General features: G+C 40.6%; 1 protein-coding gene across 3 annotated transcripts in view; it reads right to left on the bottom strand.

The window, feature by feature from the left end:
• Positions 1–15,123, bottom strand: part of LOC136863074 (ninjurin-A) — a 65,723-nt gene that overhangs the window by 30,774 nt on the left and 19,826 nt on the right. For all 3 annotated transcript variants that reach the window (XM_067139406.2, XM_067139407.2, XM_067139408.2), the window contains exon 2: positions 10,065–10,347. In XM_067139406.2, the coding sequence (XP_066995507.2) occupies positions 10,065–10,346 (282 nt within the window). In that variant the 5' untranslated portion in view covers position 10,347. The remainder of the gene's footprint in view (positions 1–10,064; positions 10,348–15,123) is intronic.

Below are 15,123 nucleotides of genomic sequence, written 5' to 3'. Positions count from 1 at the left end.
TCGGAAAAATTAATAAATTAATAGATTTGGATATGTGAATACTGCATACAGTAAATTCAGTACAGGCATTTCACTGGACAGCAATAAAGAGACCTCCCATTGCTCAAATATATCTCCGGTATTTGGGTACAGTCACGTTTCGGGTACACATCTAAATCATAAGTGTCTCCAATAAAAATGAATGAGCCGACTGTTGAAAACTTCAACGGAAAGCTTCCCACAAGAAAGCTGAGATCGGGACAAAAGGGCCACACCTAGAAGATAGTCGAGTAAAGAAGATTGCAAACAAGGACAGAGGGACACCCTACACCCCTTGATAAAGTGGTTTGGTCCTATTTGCAAAACGTCATAAGGACCGTAGGCATTATTCAACCACTCATAACATCGATCATCTTAACCGCCCAGAGGAAGTGATAAGAGCAGTTAGTTCGTTTTCGCTACTGATAGGTGAATTAAGGACGAAATACAGTGCTCTTGTCTTCATATAATTAGGAATAATTTTTGGTTACAAGTTAAGTTGTAATCGATAACGTGGATAATTAATTATGTGCAACTACGTCGTATAAATTGGTGAAGTGGATTCGTCCAAGGAAAAGCGCCGAATGGCGATAAGTCGTTACAAGTCCACTAGGGGAAATAACACTAGTGACGCTGATCAGTTTATTCAAATGTGCACGAACGATTTCTACAATTCTTTGCAGCAGTGCAATGGCACCAATTTTTGAAATCATGGACAATATTTAGTTGATTGATTAGGCCAAAGATATTAGAGATATCAACGTGAATTAACCATATGGTTCCTCCATCCCCTCTTCAAAAACTAGTTCCGGGGCGTGGTTTGAGAACTTTACAAAATAAATCGAGGACGCCGTGAAGCGATCAGTCTACGACCAGTCAAGAGACAGTCTTGTAGAGAATCATAAAGTCTTACGTCTGGCAGTTAGTCGTCAGTATGGTTTCAGTCTTACGTCCAGCAGTCAGTTAGCACTCAGCTATGGTTTTTCTATCAGCGGGACTTGCCAGTTATTTGGTATGAATCGCGTTGCAGTGATAGTAACTTGGTGTAGGGAGAGAGTTGGAAATGTGTCAAGATTTCTGCGGAGCAGTGTCTTTCGACGTGTCCGACTCAACAAACATTTGTAAGTTGTACTTCAGAAACTTTAATCAGACTTGCATAGTTGGAAGGGTCATGTAGGATGGAGTCATGTAATTAATTTAAAAAGCTCAACAATGCTTAACACTGAAGGTAGCTTATTATCAGAGAAGCGGCCACAATAATCTACCGATTGATAAAAATAAGTAAAGAAGAAGCATTTCAAAGACAGTACGGGTAAAACTCATTAACGTCACAGTTTTGTACAAGCTGAAGGGTAGACGGTAGTCAGCCATTCACATAGAGGAAAGGGACAATGGTCAAGGACACATTCCAAAGGAGAGTCCAGGCCGAGAGAAAGGGGGTAATGACCACTAAGTTCTGTTTACAAACAGGTAACGAGAGCCGGAATCTGCAGAGGGAGTAGAGAACTGAACAGCTAATCGCTAAAGGATTATTTCGGTTAGGTGAATCGTTTTATTCCAGATACAAACGTGGGTTATAATCTAATTGTAAAATTTTTATTTGTGTAATTAGTGTGTACTATAGAATAAGCTTCAAGAATAACGTGTGATGAATTGTTACGTGTGATCAGTGAATTAAAAATGCACTCGATCGGTGTATTCTAAAGTCCCAATACCATGATCACGACCTTCGTTATGCAATAACTACGCCATGGAAATGAGGACCGACAGAATGCAGTAAAAACAGATGATCCAGTAATAAGGTAAATAAAATGTTGAAATTACTATTTTTGTAATTAATACGACGGTGAGCAAAGCGTTGTCCATGTAGGTTAGAATGATATAGAATCCCTACGGGATGATTATGTGATTAGTTATAGAGTAGAAATTGCATTCATGTACCAAATATTAAAAATAAAACAATAATAATGATGATTATAGTCCATTTGAGAGATTGGAGAAGTGAGGATTAACGATCGGTATTTGAATGTTGTAATCTAGCATGATGGATTAGATAATTTTGAGTGTATCGGTGCCATTTTTTATATTCGTTCTTATAATCTGAAATATCGGGCGCCTATCCGAATCAATATCACAGTCATTTTGTTCCAAGGAGAGTTAACACAATAATGATAAATGAGAAGAAGAATAAGAAGAAGAAGAAAATGTCAGTTAAAATTTGTCAAATATACAAAATCTTTGTAGTTAGCGTGTACTTTGTAATAATTGGTCACAGTGATCATTTATGTCCATAATAAATAAATAACCGACTAGATGTACAAAATAATAAATGATAAATTTATTTTGAACGTATAATGGATTCAGCTGAGGTAGCGTATGATCGTCAAGTAGTAAAGTAAAATACAGTGTATTTGAATATAATGATAAATAATAATAATAATCATATATCAGGATTTAATAGGATAGATTTGTAATTTATTCGTGAGTTTGAGTTGTAGAAGCAAAAATCTACTGTGTAGGCAATCATATTGTGAGTACAGAAATAGTAATGCGGAACTGGTAAATGGAATCCGTTGCTAATTTGCAGGAGATGATAATAATTGAGATGTAAACGAATAAGAGGTTCCAGGTGAAAATGCGATCACGAGCATAAAATGATATCCCTAGTGTAGTTAATATGTGAAATGAGAAAATAGAGACTGGAACAGCTGCATCGTGAAGAAAATAAGCGATAATCGTCTTTAAGGTATAGAAGACGACATACTAATATAATATAATTAGCTCGATAGTCGGAGACCAAATCTACGTGGATAAACATGAAATGAAAATAATAAGAGTTGTTGAATGCCAGTAATTAGCAGGGATGACAAGGCATTAGAATAAAGAATTAAAGATTAAGTCATTATTTCTCAGACGAAGTTGCTCGTAGATATTATAGTGGAAATAAATGGACCAATGAAGATATGAGATCAATAAGCAAGATAGAAATGATATAAGAATAAGTGTTGTTAAATAAATTATTAAATTCTAAGATTAATATAGTAAAATCATAGGATTATAATAATTTATGGATTGATTGCCGACAGTAAAACCTCAGTGTGAATAAATATGTAATAGTAATAAATGTAACCGTATGAGTGACTATATTATAAACTGTTATCTAATTTGTGTTGTATTTGACGTGGTAACTTGTGCGATTTATCACTGACCATAAAGTAAATAATTAAGCGACATAGAGTAATACACTCATGGAAATAATGATAGAGACATGAGTTACTGGTATATTTAGTGAGCCAAAGAACAGAGTCACTAGAGATGCCGATATTATTGTATCTGAGACAGTGATTGTAAATAAGGCGTTGATATTTGTGTTTGAATCAATGTATCAAAGTGCGTGAATGTCATATTATGTCATAAATTCATTGTAGATATTGTAGTTCAGAATTATGTGCTTTTGTTATGCTATATTTTATGAACACTATGATATCAATGTTGTGTACATTTGTATATAAATTTCAAGGGCGTTTTGATCCCTCAATTTTAGTAATATTAAGGAAGGACAACCCGGTGGTCATCGTTATTAAATTGCATCATTTATCTTTATCTTAGTAAAAGACATCACAAACAAAATAAATCACCGCAACCAATAAATGTAACTGAGACATTATGTCATATCATTTAACCAACCTTGATAAATTAACTCAATGTAAAAATAAATGCCGCAAAGTGTTGATTAAGAGTGCGTATACCTGCCGCAACTATACATAACACAATAGGTTGTACATTAGTAGGGTTGCTAAGAGTGAGCAGCGGTATAATTTCCATATGTGTAGAAAGGCGAGTTCAACTTATCATTGGCAGAACAAAAGGTATTTGAAAAGGTTAAAGTGCCCAATGACTGTCGCAGTGAGTGATTTTATATTCTTCATGGCTGATAAATTGTTTTTATTTTTCACTGTAATAAATTTAAAGACAGCCATGAAAGGAAACAAAAGCCATTTGATAATAGTGTGTGTGATAAATTAACAACAAAAGAAATTATGTTTTAGAGATAAGAGTGTGTGTTCATGGGCAAATTGGTTTCGCACGCTTAACAGTCTGCAATGCTAGGTTACCTATTTCGTATTAATTGGTTTATCGCTGTAATGATCTCATTTTATTGATCATGTTGGTCTTAGGAATTAATAGTGTTAATTCCCTTAACAGTTGAATTATTCTTATTATCAATTTCTTTGAGTGTAAATAATTATTTAATTTAAATTGAGTTTGAGTCATTCTTACGTACGGTTGGGTGATGGATTTTCTTTTGAGTTTGGCTTAAATTTCAGAATATTGTTATTATTCTGTTGCATTTGCGCTCTTTAGAGCGACAGTAAATTAATTTCAATTTTCCAATTTCAGTTAACTTTAATTTTTGTTTGATTCCATTTTTTATTGTTGTCAATAAATGTTTTAATTGGTTTTAAATCAGTCTGGGCTATGTTATTGTAGATTAGCTTGACCAATAGTAGTTATTTGGATTCCCCTTTGGCCCCAAATTAGAGGAAGTATGGATGGTCTAGCCCTAAGGTGTGTTTCTGCGTGTGCGGTGAGTAACATCTGTTTTCAGCAGCCGAGGCAAAATCTACAAGAGGATCGTCGCCACACATGCCATTAAAAGGGTGCAATATAGACTGATACTCTATCTATTGTACCATTCTGTTTAATCGTGGGAATGGATATTTAACGCAGTAAAAAGTATTGCGCAATAGGGCGCCGCTTGTGAGGGCGTGATGCTATACAGAGCGCGGGAATCCAGAAGGTAATTCCCGAGGCAGGGTGTGGCTGTGTACAAGTGAGAAAGAATATATGGGGAAGAGAGAAAGAGAGATAAGATTTTGCTATGGGAAGTCCCAGCGCCACCCTAACAAAATTTTAAGCGGGAGCAGACAGGTTCGCCACACCACGGGAATTGAGCCATAATTATCATATTTGGAGGTTTCCCAGGATAGCAAAAGGATGGGAATTATCACTAGAATTTTACGAAGCTAACGGTACGTCAAAATCTATTAACATATAATTAAATCAATAAATACGTAGCAAGCCGAACTACCGTGGGAAGACCTTTAGTGGCCACATTCCAGACTCAAGTTGTTTCTCGGGGCATTCCCTGGCATCGTTTGGTTTGGTGCCTCCTATAAGAGCTGAGAGATGAGGAGGAGGGCATTCATTCAACGATCACATTGCTGCACGTGCGCGTCGTGTCTGCCTAGATTGCGCCAGAAACCTTTTTGTTCAGAACAAAGACAGTGAGTAATTAGTGCAGTGCACTAACTTTGATTCAGTGGACCAGTGATCTATAAAGTTACATGTGGTAGATTCATAGGTGTGACAATACTTAGATACTTATCAGCGAGGTCGCGTGTGGCTAATTCATTGGCAACAAAAGAACGCTGTACTTATAGACTTCAATAAGAAGCGGTAAGGGCGAGGCTCGCGAGGTGCAGAGGAAGTGCGGACAATAGGCTAAGGAGGTCTATATTCATTCTCCAATAGACGTGTGAATCCAAATTAGGCGGGCATGAAAACACGATAAGTGACTAGATAGGTTCGAGGGCTGAAAACAGATAGTGACATAGTGCACAAGTTAGTGAGTATACGGTTATACGAGAATAGAGGACAAGGAGTTGTAATGTTGCAGAGTGTTAGAATTGTATGCTAGCTCCAAACTTAAATAAAGGTCCGGAATGATGTGTTGTAATTAAAGTAGGCATCTCATTGTAGTAAGAGGCTGAGACGTGTTCCAAGAGACGTGAGGTGCAAGATCTTCAGAACGTGGCTTCGAGAAGACGCTACCTTGAACGAGGCATCCCTCAAGAAGACAGCACCATGGGCCAGCTGTACGTGGAAACCGGACTCCAAGGATCGACCCTGGACGAGACCACTACCATGATGGGCTAAACCATTATAGCCTACCCAGATGGGGAGAGGAAGATGTCATCATAATGAGATAAGTGAACCATAGTCCTAGGCATGCAATAGAATTGGGGAGTTACGCAGAAATGGAGGGATTAAACTTGTAAATATTAACATAGGATTTGATTGTAGCCTATCAGGCTGCGTACTAAGGTTGTTTTGATGTATTTATAGTGTAAGCGTAGATAGATTTTCTTTTTCTCTATATGTAATGCAGAAAATGATGTAACTTGATAACGCGGCAAGATGTAGTGTGCGTAGTTGGTATGAGCTGTTTGAGGGCGATAGACCAGATATTTTTCTTTGTGTCGGTCGTGGGATACGTTTCCCTTGTGTGTTAGAGCCGCTTAGAGTAATTATCATTTCATTCTCTGGGGAAGGGCAGACATATCTGCGTAATGTAGATGTGCATGCTGACTGTATTGGATTATATGCATGGCTCTATCTATGAACTTTGATGAACATTAATCTATTAACGTAGGCGACATTGACACTATTTTGGCTCTGTGCGACTCTGCCAAACACGGGCTTGAACCTCTAACCCCAAGGTTACTGTAAACTCGTTGTATAATTGACCGTGGTGACCTTACGGGGTTGTATAGTTGAATACTTTATATAATGTAATTGAGGCCCGCGGCGGTCTATTACTGAAGTCGGATACGTAGGGTGAGATATGTTTTCCTCACTTATTTTTGTGACCATTCCTTCGCTATTTGTAGCAGTAAATTTCGTGTGGCTATTTCTAGCCGAGTGCAGCCCTTGTAAGGCAAACCCTCCGATGAGGGTGGGCGGCATCTACCTTTTGTAGGTAACTGCGTGTTATTGTGGTGGAGGATAGTGTTGTGTGTGGTGTGTGAGTTGCAGGGATGTTGGGGACAGCACAAACACCCAGCCCAAGGAACATTGGAATTAACCAATTAAGGTTAAAATCCCCGACCCGACCGGGAATCGAACCCGGGACCCTCTGAACCGAAGGCCAGTACGCTGACCATTCGGCCAACGAGTCGGACATTTGTAGCAGTATAAAGCCCCTTTTAGAAAGGAGCTCTGCGAATATAAGATGTAGGCTACGAGTTCGCAGGCTGTAGTTTTGTTTACATTTTTTTTTTTTGGTGTGATGGGGGCGAGGCGCCTGGCGAGACAGTCGAGGTCAATGTACGGCCTGCCCTGGGGTATGCTGCAGCCATCTTTAAATCGCCCGGGTGAGGGACATTCTTCCTTTGGCAGAGTCGCTTCATTTATTTGATTTTTACCTCTCTTTTTTTTTTTTTTTTTTTTTTTTTTTTTGTTGTTTCGCATTCTTATTGATGCGTATTATACTTATGTTATCCTGACATTATGTAATGGGTAATGACAGTCCATCTGTTGACACAGTTTTTGCTTGGTGGACATAAGTTCACGCCCCTGTATATAAGTAGAATATGGCTGTAGAGTAGCTTATCTGAGACGTCTTTGACACTTGTTGTGCTGCCATTTATGTGTCTATAAGTTTCCCAAAAGGGGAGAGAACTTTCAATAGTAACTCCATTTCTGCAGAGTATCCCTAATTCTGCCATCATGTCCCTTTATGTCGTAGGCATAGTGGTGTTGTTTCCATATAGGGGACACATCCGTTCTTTCCCTGGTTCACAGATCTGCAACTTCAGCACAACGTCATTACGCAAATTGTATTTCCTTTGTTTTCTTTCAAAATTGTAGATGTGAGCCCTTGAGGCACTTATTTTGGCACTACAGGTGCAATTATTGTAAATACCCTAATTTTTCTAATATAGTGACTTATGCTCAAAATTCATATCGTAGCGAAAGTGTTCCTCACTCAGTATTTTACCGTAATTGTATTGTTTCCCATAATATTCTCGTCACAAGAACCCAGTAAACGACCTTTTCTGCCGACTGCAGTTGAGCTGGTGCCCGTATGTAATAACAGGTGAGCAGGTAAGTATGATCCTGCAGTGTTGTTGTGCCCTGAAGAGTACACTATATTATAGAGTATCATATTTTATTCATTTTTAAACTCTCGTCATTGTTATTTCAACAGTTCTTGCAAACTGCCTTACTGTTTGTTTTACGTCGCACTGACACAGACAGGTCTTATGGCGACGATGAGAAGGAAGCGACCGTGGCCTTAATTAAGGTACAGCCTCAGCACTTGCTTGGTGTAAAAACGATAATAAACGGAAACCCGTCTTCAAGGCCGCTGACAGCGGAGTTCGAAAACATTACCACCCGAATGCAAACTGACAGCTATGTGACCGAAACCGCGCTCGGTTTTCTTATGAAATGAACTTCATGAAACTCTAACTACCCACTGATTTGTCTGCTCTTCTGTAACAAATTCCATTCCCACGCAACTTGCAAAAGTAGTTCGTGAGAAACAAATTATCGTCCACGTCTCAAAACATATTTATTTCCCAAATAACACCTACAGTTTGAAGCTGATATTTTAGTGCTTATAGTCACACACACACACACACACACACACACACACACACACACACACACACACACACACATATCTCAGAGTACAAAATCAGCCAAATTGATTCAAAGATAACAACTACTAAAGTGTTTTCATTCCTTCCCTGATGGGGGAGGTGGGCCTCTAAGACGGTGACGCCATCTCTCAGGCCAGGAGATTTGTGGTTGTGATGGAGACGGGTGGAGAAAGTTAGGGGCTGGTGGCGTGGCGTATAATACGAACTCTCGCGGCATTGGCCTTAGGGCAGGAGAATGGAAAACCAAGGAAAACCATTCTCAGGACAGCCGAAGGTTGGGACCAGCATCTCTCCGTCTCCCGAATGCAAAGGTGTAGAGCTATGTTAGAGTTGTGACCACCCGTCCTCTCGTTTGGTCGGTCGGGGTGAAGAGCTGTCAGACCACGGACCAGCCGTGGCCACTTGTAGGCCGAAACGTACAGTAGTCTGCATCCGCCGACCTCAAAGACAACGTAAACCATGCTTATCCGGCCGCGGCCTTTCCTTATCAATTACAGATAATTATCACGTGTCAGGTGATTATTATTACCCAGTTCCAATATTTCCCATCACTGATAATGTCATCTAAAATTTCCAGCTTTTCGCTTGGGTTAAATCGATGTAGAATTCAACTAGTAAGTGACGCACATGAAGTTACGGGCAAGTCATGTTTTACAAAGATTGGATCCCATTTGAGACGGTTTTGAATCAATCCAGTGACTTACTATTATAAGATTTCGTGTCACTTTAAATTGCCTATATGCTAGATTAATTACAACTTCGTCGGTATATCTCTTAGAGTATGTCATGAAACTCTTAAGGTAACCAAGGGACGATTGCAGAACTGGCCTTATCCTCTCTCACATACATCGTACCGCTATTTGTTACCGAGTGACAGCACACCTTACAACAGAGCATTGCTGTCTCGCTCATGGACTTTCTGTTACACGCGAAACAAAGTTTATTGTTTATTATTTTTATTTATTTATTTATTTATTTATTTATTTATTTATTTATTTATTTATCGCTAGAACGGCCGCCACTCAAAAGTCTGACCAAAGAGCTGTTACTTGCGGAAAGTCACCATGGTCCGGAATCGAGCCATTTTAATTTGATTCTCTGGATCTATGATTATCATCATCCTAATTCCCACGACTGAATAGGGAAGTAAAAGATGTTCATTAGCTGCTTGTGATATGAAGTCTAAATTGTCATCTCGAAAATTGTTTCAAAACTTGTGCGATATTAGATTTGGGAATTAATGTTACCAGCATTTATATTTGCTAGTGGCTTTACGTCACATCGACACAAATAGGTCTTATGGCGACGAGCAGAATATTACATAGCAATCGGTTTCCACAGTTAATTCTTTTGTAGTGGTGGTAGCGGTTATTGCTTTGAGAGGAAGTACAACTGGGCAACCTTCATCAGTCAAATGTTTCCACCATCTTACGTGAACTTTTACATACCAAACACACAACCACACGTACTTATACCACAGATGTAGATAGGAGGCGCATAACTGCTTAAAATGTTCTTTTATCTTCTCCTGAGAAACATACAGTTACAAGAAAGCCTTAAATGAAACATCCTTCACTGATAGAAGAGGCTGTGTACCTGTAACATGAGACTGATGGTGATGAGAATCACGTTCATGTAGAAGGTGGGAGAATTTTGGCTGAACTCGAGAAGATAACGCAGTTGGTTTGCGTTTGACGTGATGAGGGCAATGTCCATCATCCCCTGAGCAACTGTTTTCTTGGCCGCATAGGTGTTCGCGGCTGTAGGAGGGGTCTTTATCTTCACAATCTTTTCAACCTTATCTTCAGCGACCACCACTACCTCCTCTACGGGCTCTTCTTCACCAGGATCGTATGCGGTGTCCATGGCATTTGACATTCTGAAAAGAGTTCCTTGATTAAATAAGTAAGTGGGCTAATAAGGAGATGATTATCAAATATATGACTCATAAATAAACGGATAATTTTATAGATCACTGAATAGCACAATAATAACTAGTATATACCAGACGTATGTCAAACTAGGCAGGAAAAATATGTAAAATACGCACTCGAAATGTTTAACATAGGTAATTTAAAAGAGTGTCAGTAATTATGCATACTTACATAAGAACATGATAATTTACACATCTATGCATTACACACTACCACAAGACATTTCTTCTAATCTCAGTGTACTCTCGTATCAGACGGAACAGCTCGATAATTTGCATTACTGCACTTTACCGCTAGGTTTACGTAGAACAGGCGATAAAGGAAATCAAATAGGAATTTGGAAAGGGAATCGAAATCCATACAGAGGAAATCAAAACCCTGATATTTGCTGATGATATTGTTATTCTATCCGAGGCTGCAAAAGATCTGGAGAAATTGCTGAGTGGTATGGACACAGTCTTGGGGAAGGAGTACAAGATGAAAATAAGTACGCCCAAAACCAAAGTAATTGAGTGCCGTCGAACGAAATTAGGTGACGCAAGAAATATTAGATTAGGAAATGAAGTGTTAAAGGAAGTAGATGAGTATTGTTACTTGGGTAGTAAAATAACTAACGATGGTAGAATTCAGGACATAAAATACAAACTAGCACAAGCAAGGAAGGCTTTTCTTAAGAAAATAAATTTGCTCACCTCGAAAATTGATATAGAAATTAGAAAGATGTTTTTGAAGCCTTTCATCTGGAGCGTGACATTGTATGGAAGTGAAACATGGACGATAACTAGCTCAGAAAGAAAGAAGCTTTTGAAATGTGGTGTTACAGAAGAATACTGAATGTGAGATAGGTAGATAGAATCACTCATAAAGAGATAGTGAATCGAACTGGTGAGAGGAGATCGATTTGGCTAAATTTGACGAGAAGAAGAGATGGAATGATAGGACACATCTTCAGACACCAAGGTCTTATTCAGTTGCATTTTGAGGGAAGTGTAAGCGGTAAGAAATGTAGTGGTAGACCAAGGTATGAATATGACAAGCAGATTAGAGCAGATGTAGGATGTAGCAGTTATGTAGAAATGAAAAGGTTAGCATAGGATAGGGTGTTATGGCGGACTGCATCAAACCAGTCTATGGACTTATGACTCTAACAACAACAACACTAGCTTAATTTTTTGGAAATTTTCCATGTTCACACTCTGTTTCCTATCAGATAAAATAGTTTTAATTGCTGGAAAGAAAGCCATTACATATCAACTGGTGTCATTGGAGCGTATTTAATACAAGGCAGTGAAGATAGACTTACATTTATGTTTACTGGGAGATCATCTTTCAAATTTGGAAAAAAGTGTCTTATTTTCTGCTAGATTTCCAGACAGCTCGTCTACACCTTTCACTTACAGCATTTCCCACTTCACCAGGAACAGCTTCAATTAAGCTCACTGTTACTTCAACAGTATTAATTGAAGACACAAGAAGCCTTTATCTTTTACAAGTTTTGTTACCACCTTCGGCAATTAGCACAGTGGGTTGCTGTGAAGGTTAGACTGTTCCTGACACTCACACGGGTTTGAGAATAGGTTGAGGTCGTTTCGGCCCCAAGGCCTCTAATCATTCGCTTGACCGGATGAGACTCGTTCGAGCACCAGCTATCCTGAGGGAAACTTCGGAGGGAACCAGCTACTAGATAGTTCGATTAGTCTTTCGTCCCTATACCCAGCTCCGACGATCGATTTGCACGTCAGAATCGCTACGGACCTCCATCAGGGTTTCCCCTGACCGTCCTGGCCAGGCATATTTCACCATCTTTCGGATCCCAACGTGTACGCTTTGGGTGCGCCTCAACTCGCAATGAGAACGAGACGCCCCGGGAATGCGGAGCCGCACAGCAGCGCGGCCCATCTTCCCTCGATCCGCACGAGGCGGGACCTTCACTTTCATTGCGCCTTTAGGTTTAGTGTCAACCCAATGACTCGCGCACATGTTGGACTCCTTGGTCCGTGTTTCAAGACGGGTCGTGAAATTACCCGAAGCTTCTGCGCCGCTGACGGGAGTCTACAAGATTCTTCTGTCCGAGGCATCCCCAAACCAACAGCTGAGCGGGGCCGGAGCCGGGCCGGAGGTCCGTCGTCCATGCCACGCGCCCTCGCTTGTCAGGGGCCGGACGCCTGCCCCGAAGGGCGGCGAATCAACTCCGCGCACACATACCGTCGAGCCGTCGGCCGGAACAGGCCATGAATTGGTGCAGCGTCATCTTGAGGAAGTGTGACAACTACTTCAGATATCTTGCAAAATTCTCTGAATAATACGAAGCAGTAGAGACTCTTAGATGAGAGAGAATTAGAATAGCACATTTACGTTTTGAAAAACCGAACGAGTTGGCCATACGGTTAGGGGCGCGCAGCAGTGGGCTTGCATTCGGGAAATTGTGGATTCGAACCCCACTGTCGGCAGCCCTGAAGATGGTATTCTGTGATTTCTTATTTTTACACCAGGCTGTAGGGCCTGCCTTAATTAAAGCCACGGCCGCTTCCTACCCATTACTAGCCCTTTCCCATCCCATCGTCGCCATAAGACCAGCCTTCGTCAGTGCAACGAAAGGCCAATTATTAAAAAAAGCTTTGAAAAGTGTTTCTTAACAAAATCACAGAGAAAAGTTAATAAAATATATCAATTTATAGCTTTAAGGCAAAAAAGAAACACTTATTCTTATAAAACGCAGCAAAGGCTAAAACAGGTAATGGCCCAACTATTCCCAAATATGCTAAAACATTTATATCTCTATATAATTCTTTCATATAGGCCCGTCAACCCAGTAAAGAAAGGCATTTTGCCAAATTTCAGGGCTCTAGTGGTGAATATCTTACAGCAGTCGAGTGATCAGTGTCAAGAAATAGTTATACACTACCTGAAGTATCGCTACGGAGCGATTTTGCTACACGGTGAAAGTTGTGCAGCTGTAAGCTGAGTTTGCTTACAATGTGTTCGAACTCCTCTGTCGGCAGCCTTCAAGAAGGTTATTCCGTTGATGCCCATTTTCGCAACTGGCAAATACCAAGGCTGTACTTTAATTAAGGTCATGTCCTTTCCTTACTACTACTACTACTAAAATGTTTTCATTCCTCCCCTGAAGGGGGAGGCGGGCCACTTAGACGGTGACGCCGTCTCTCAGGCCGGGAGATTGGTTACGGTGAAGGAGATGCTCGGAGAAGGTGAGGGGGATGGTGGCCGTGGCCTATACTAGGAACTATCCCGGCATTCACCCTAGTACAGGAGAATGGAAAACAACGGAAAACCAATCTCAAGACAGCCGACGGTTGGGACCACCCGTGAGGTAGAGCCCTGTCCCGTCTCCCGAATGCAGAGACGTAGAGCCATGGTAGAGCCGTGGCCACACCTCCTCGTCTTTCCTTCCTAGTCTTAGTCCGTACCCATCCCAGCGACTCGTAACACGTAATTGTTAGTACGACGTTAAACTATTAGCAAGGATGACCATTGCTCTTAGATCTCGTACCACTAACTGTTCTTGTGAAGGATCATTTTCAACTCCGAGGCGTTTAAAGACATTTTTGGGAGAGTATATTATAAGCGGTTTCAAACCAACATTTCCTTTCTTCTGTTTAGGAAGAGTTGTCAAATACTATAGACTTCCTATATAGAATAAACTAATTTAATTGTTAGAAATCCTGACAATTTCCTATGAAATATGCAATATAGTACGCCTATGTTGTGCAGTGGTTAGTGTGATTAAATGCAACCCCCGGAGTACGGGTTCGATTTCCGGCTCTGCCACGGAATTTGCAAACTGGTACGAGGACTGGAACGGGGTCCCCTCAGCCTCGGGAGGTCAACTAAGTAGAGCGGGATTCGATTCCCTCCTCAGCCATCCTCGAAGTGGTTTTCCGCGATTTCCCACTTCTCCTCCAGGTAAATGCTGGGATGGTACCTAACTTAAGGCCACAGTCGCTTCATTCTATCTTCCTTGTCTACCCCTTCCGATCTTCACATCCCCCCACAAGGACCCTGTTCAGCATAACAGTTGAGGTCGCCTGGGCGAGATAGTGGTCCTCCTCTCCAGTTGTATCCCCGACACAAAATCTTGCGCTCCAGGACACTGCCCTTAAAGTGGTAGAGGTGGGATCCCTCGCTGTGTCCGCGGGAAAAATCAACCCTGGAGGATAAACGGATTAAGAAAGGAAGAAATATGCACTACTAGCAAGATACCCGTGTTTCGCTACGGTATTATACCGACATTTATAATTGAATGCTAATTGTTTTATATAAAATCCGCCAAAATTCGCGATCTGACTGGTTTTCTGAGAAATCCGCCAAAATTCGCGATCTGACTCGTTTTCTAATAGATTACGGCAACGCTCCTCCCATTTTCAATCTTTTTTCCAGCAATCGATTTCGTACTTCCCGGGCTAGGTCCAGGTATTCCACCCGGTCATTTGGATCCCTAAATCTTAGCCATCTTTTCCTATAAGCATTTTTAATATGGATCAAATCCTTCAGGAGATCCAGCGTGGTGTCGTCTTGGGTGCCTTGGCGGTACTGAACCCGCGGCCGGACTGCATTCTTAGTCATTACCCGTCCAGGACCCGTGTCCAGCGCGGTCCAGAATATTATTATTATTATTATTATTATTATTATTATTATTATAGATGTTCTGGACCCCACAGCAAGATGCAAGACCGCTACTTGGCGGTAAATTACATCTGCTA

This window comes from Anabrus simplex, chromosome 2, assembly GCF_040414725.1.
Source record: "Anabrus simplex isolate iqAnaSimp1 chromosome 2, ASM4041472v1, whole genome shotgun sequence".
Lineage (NCBI taxonomy): Eukaryota > Metazoa > Arthropoda > Insecta > Orthoptera > Tettigoniidae > Anabrus > Anabrus simplex.
Note: the sequence above shows the minus strand (reverse complement) of the source record. Positions and strands in the feature narration are given on the sequence as shown.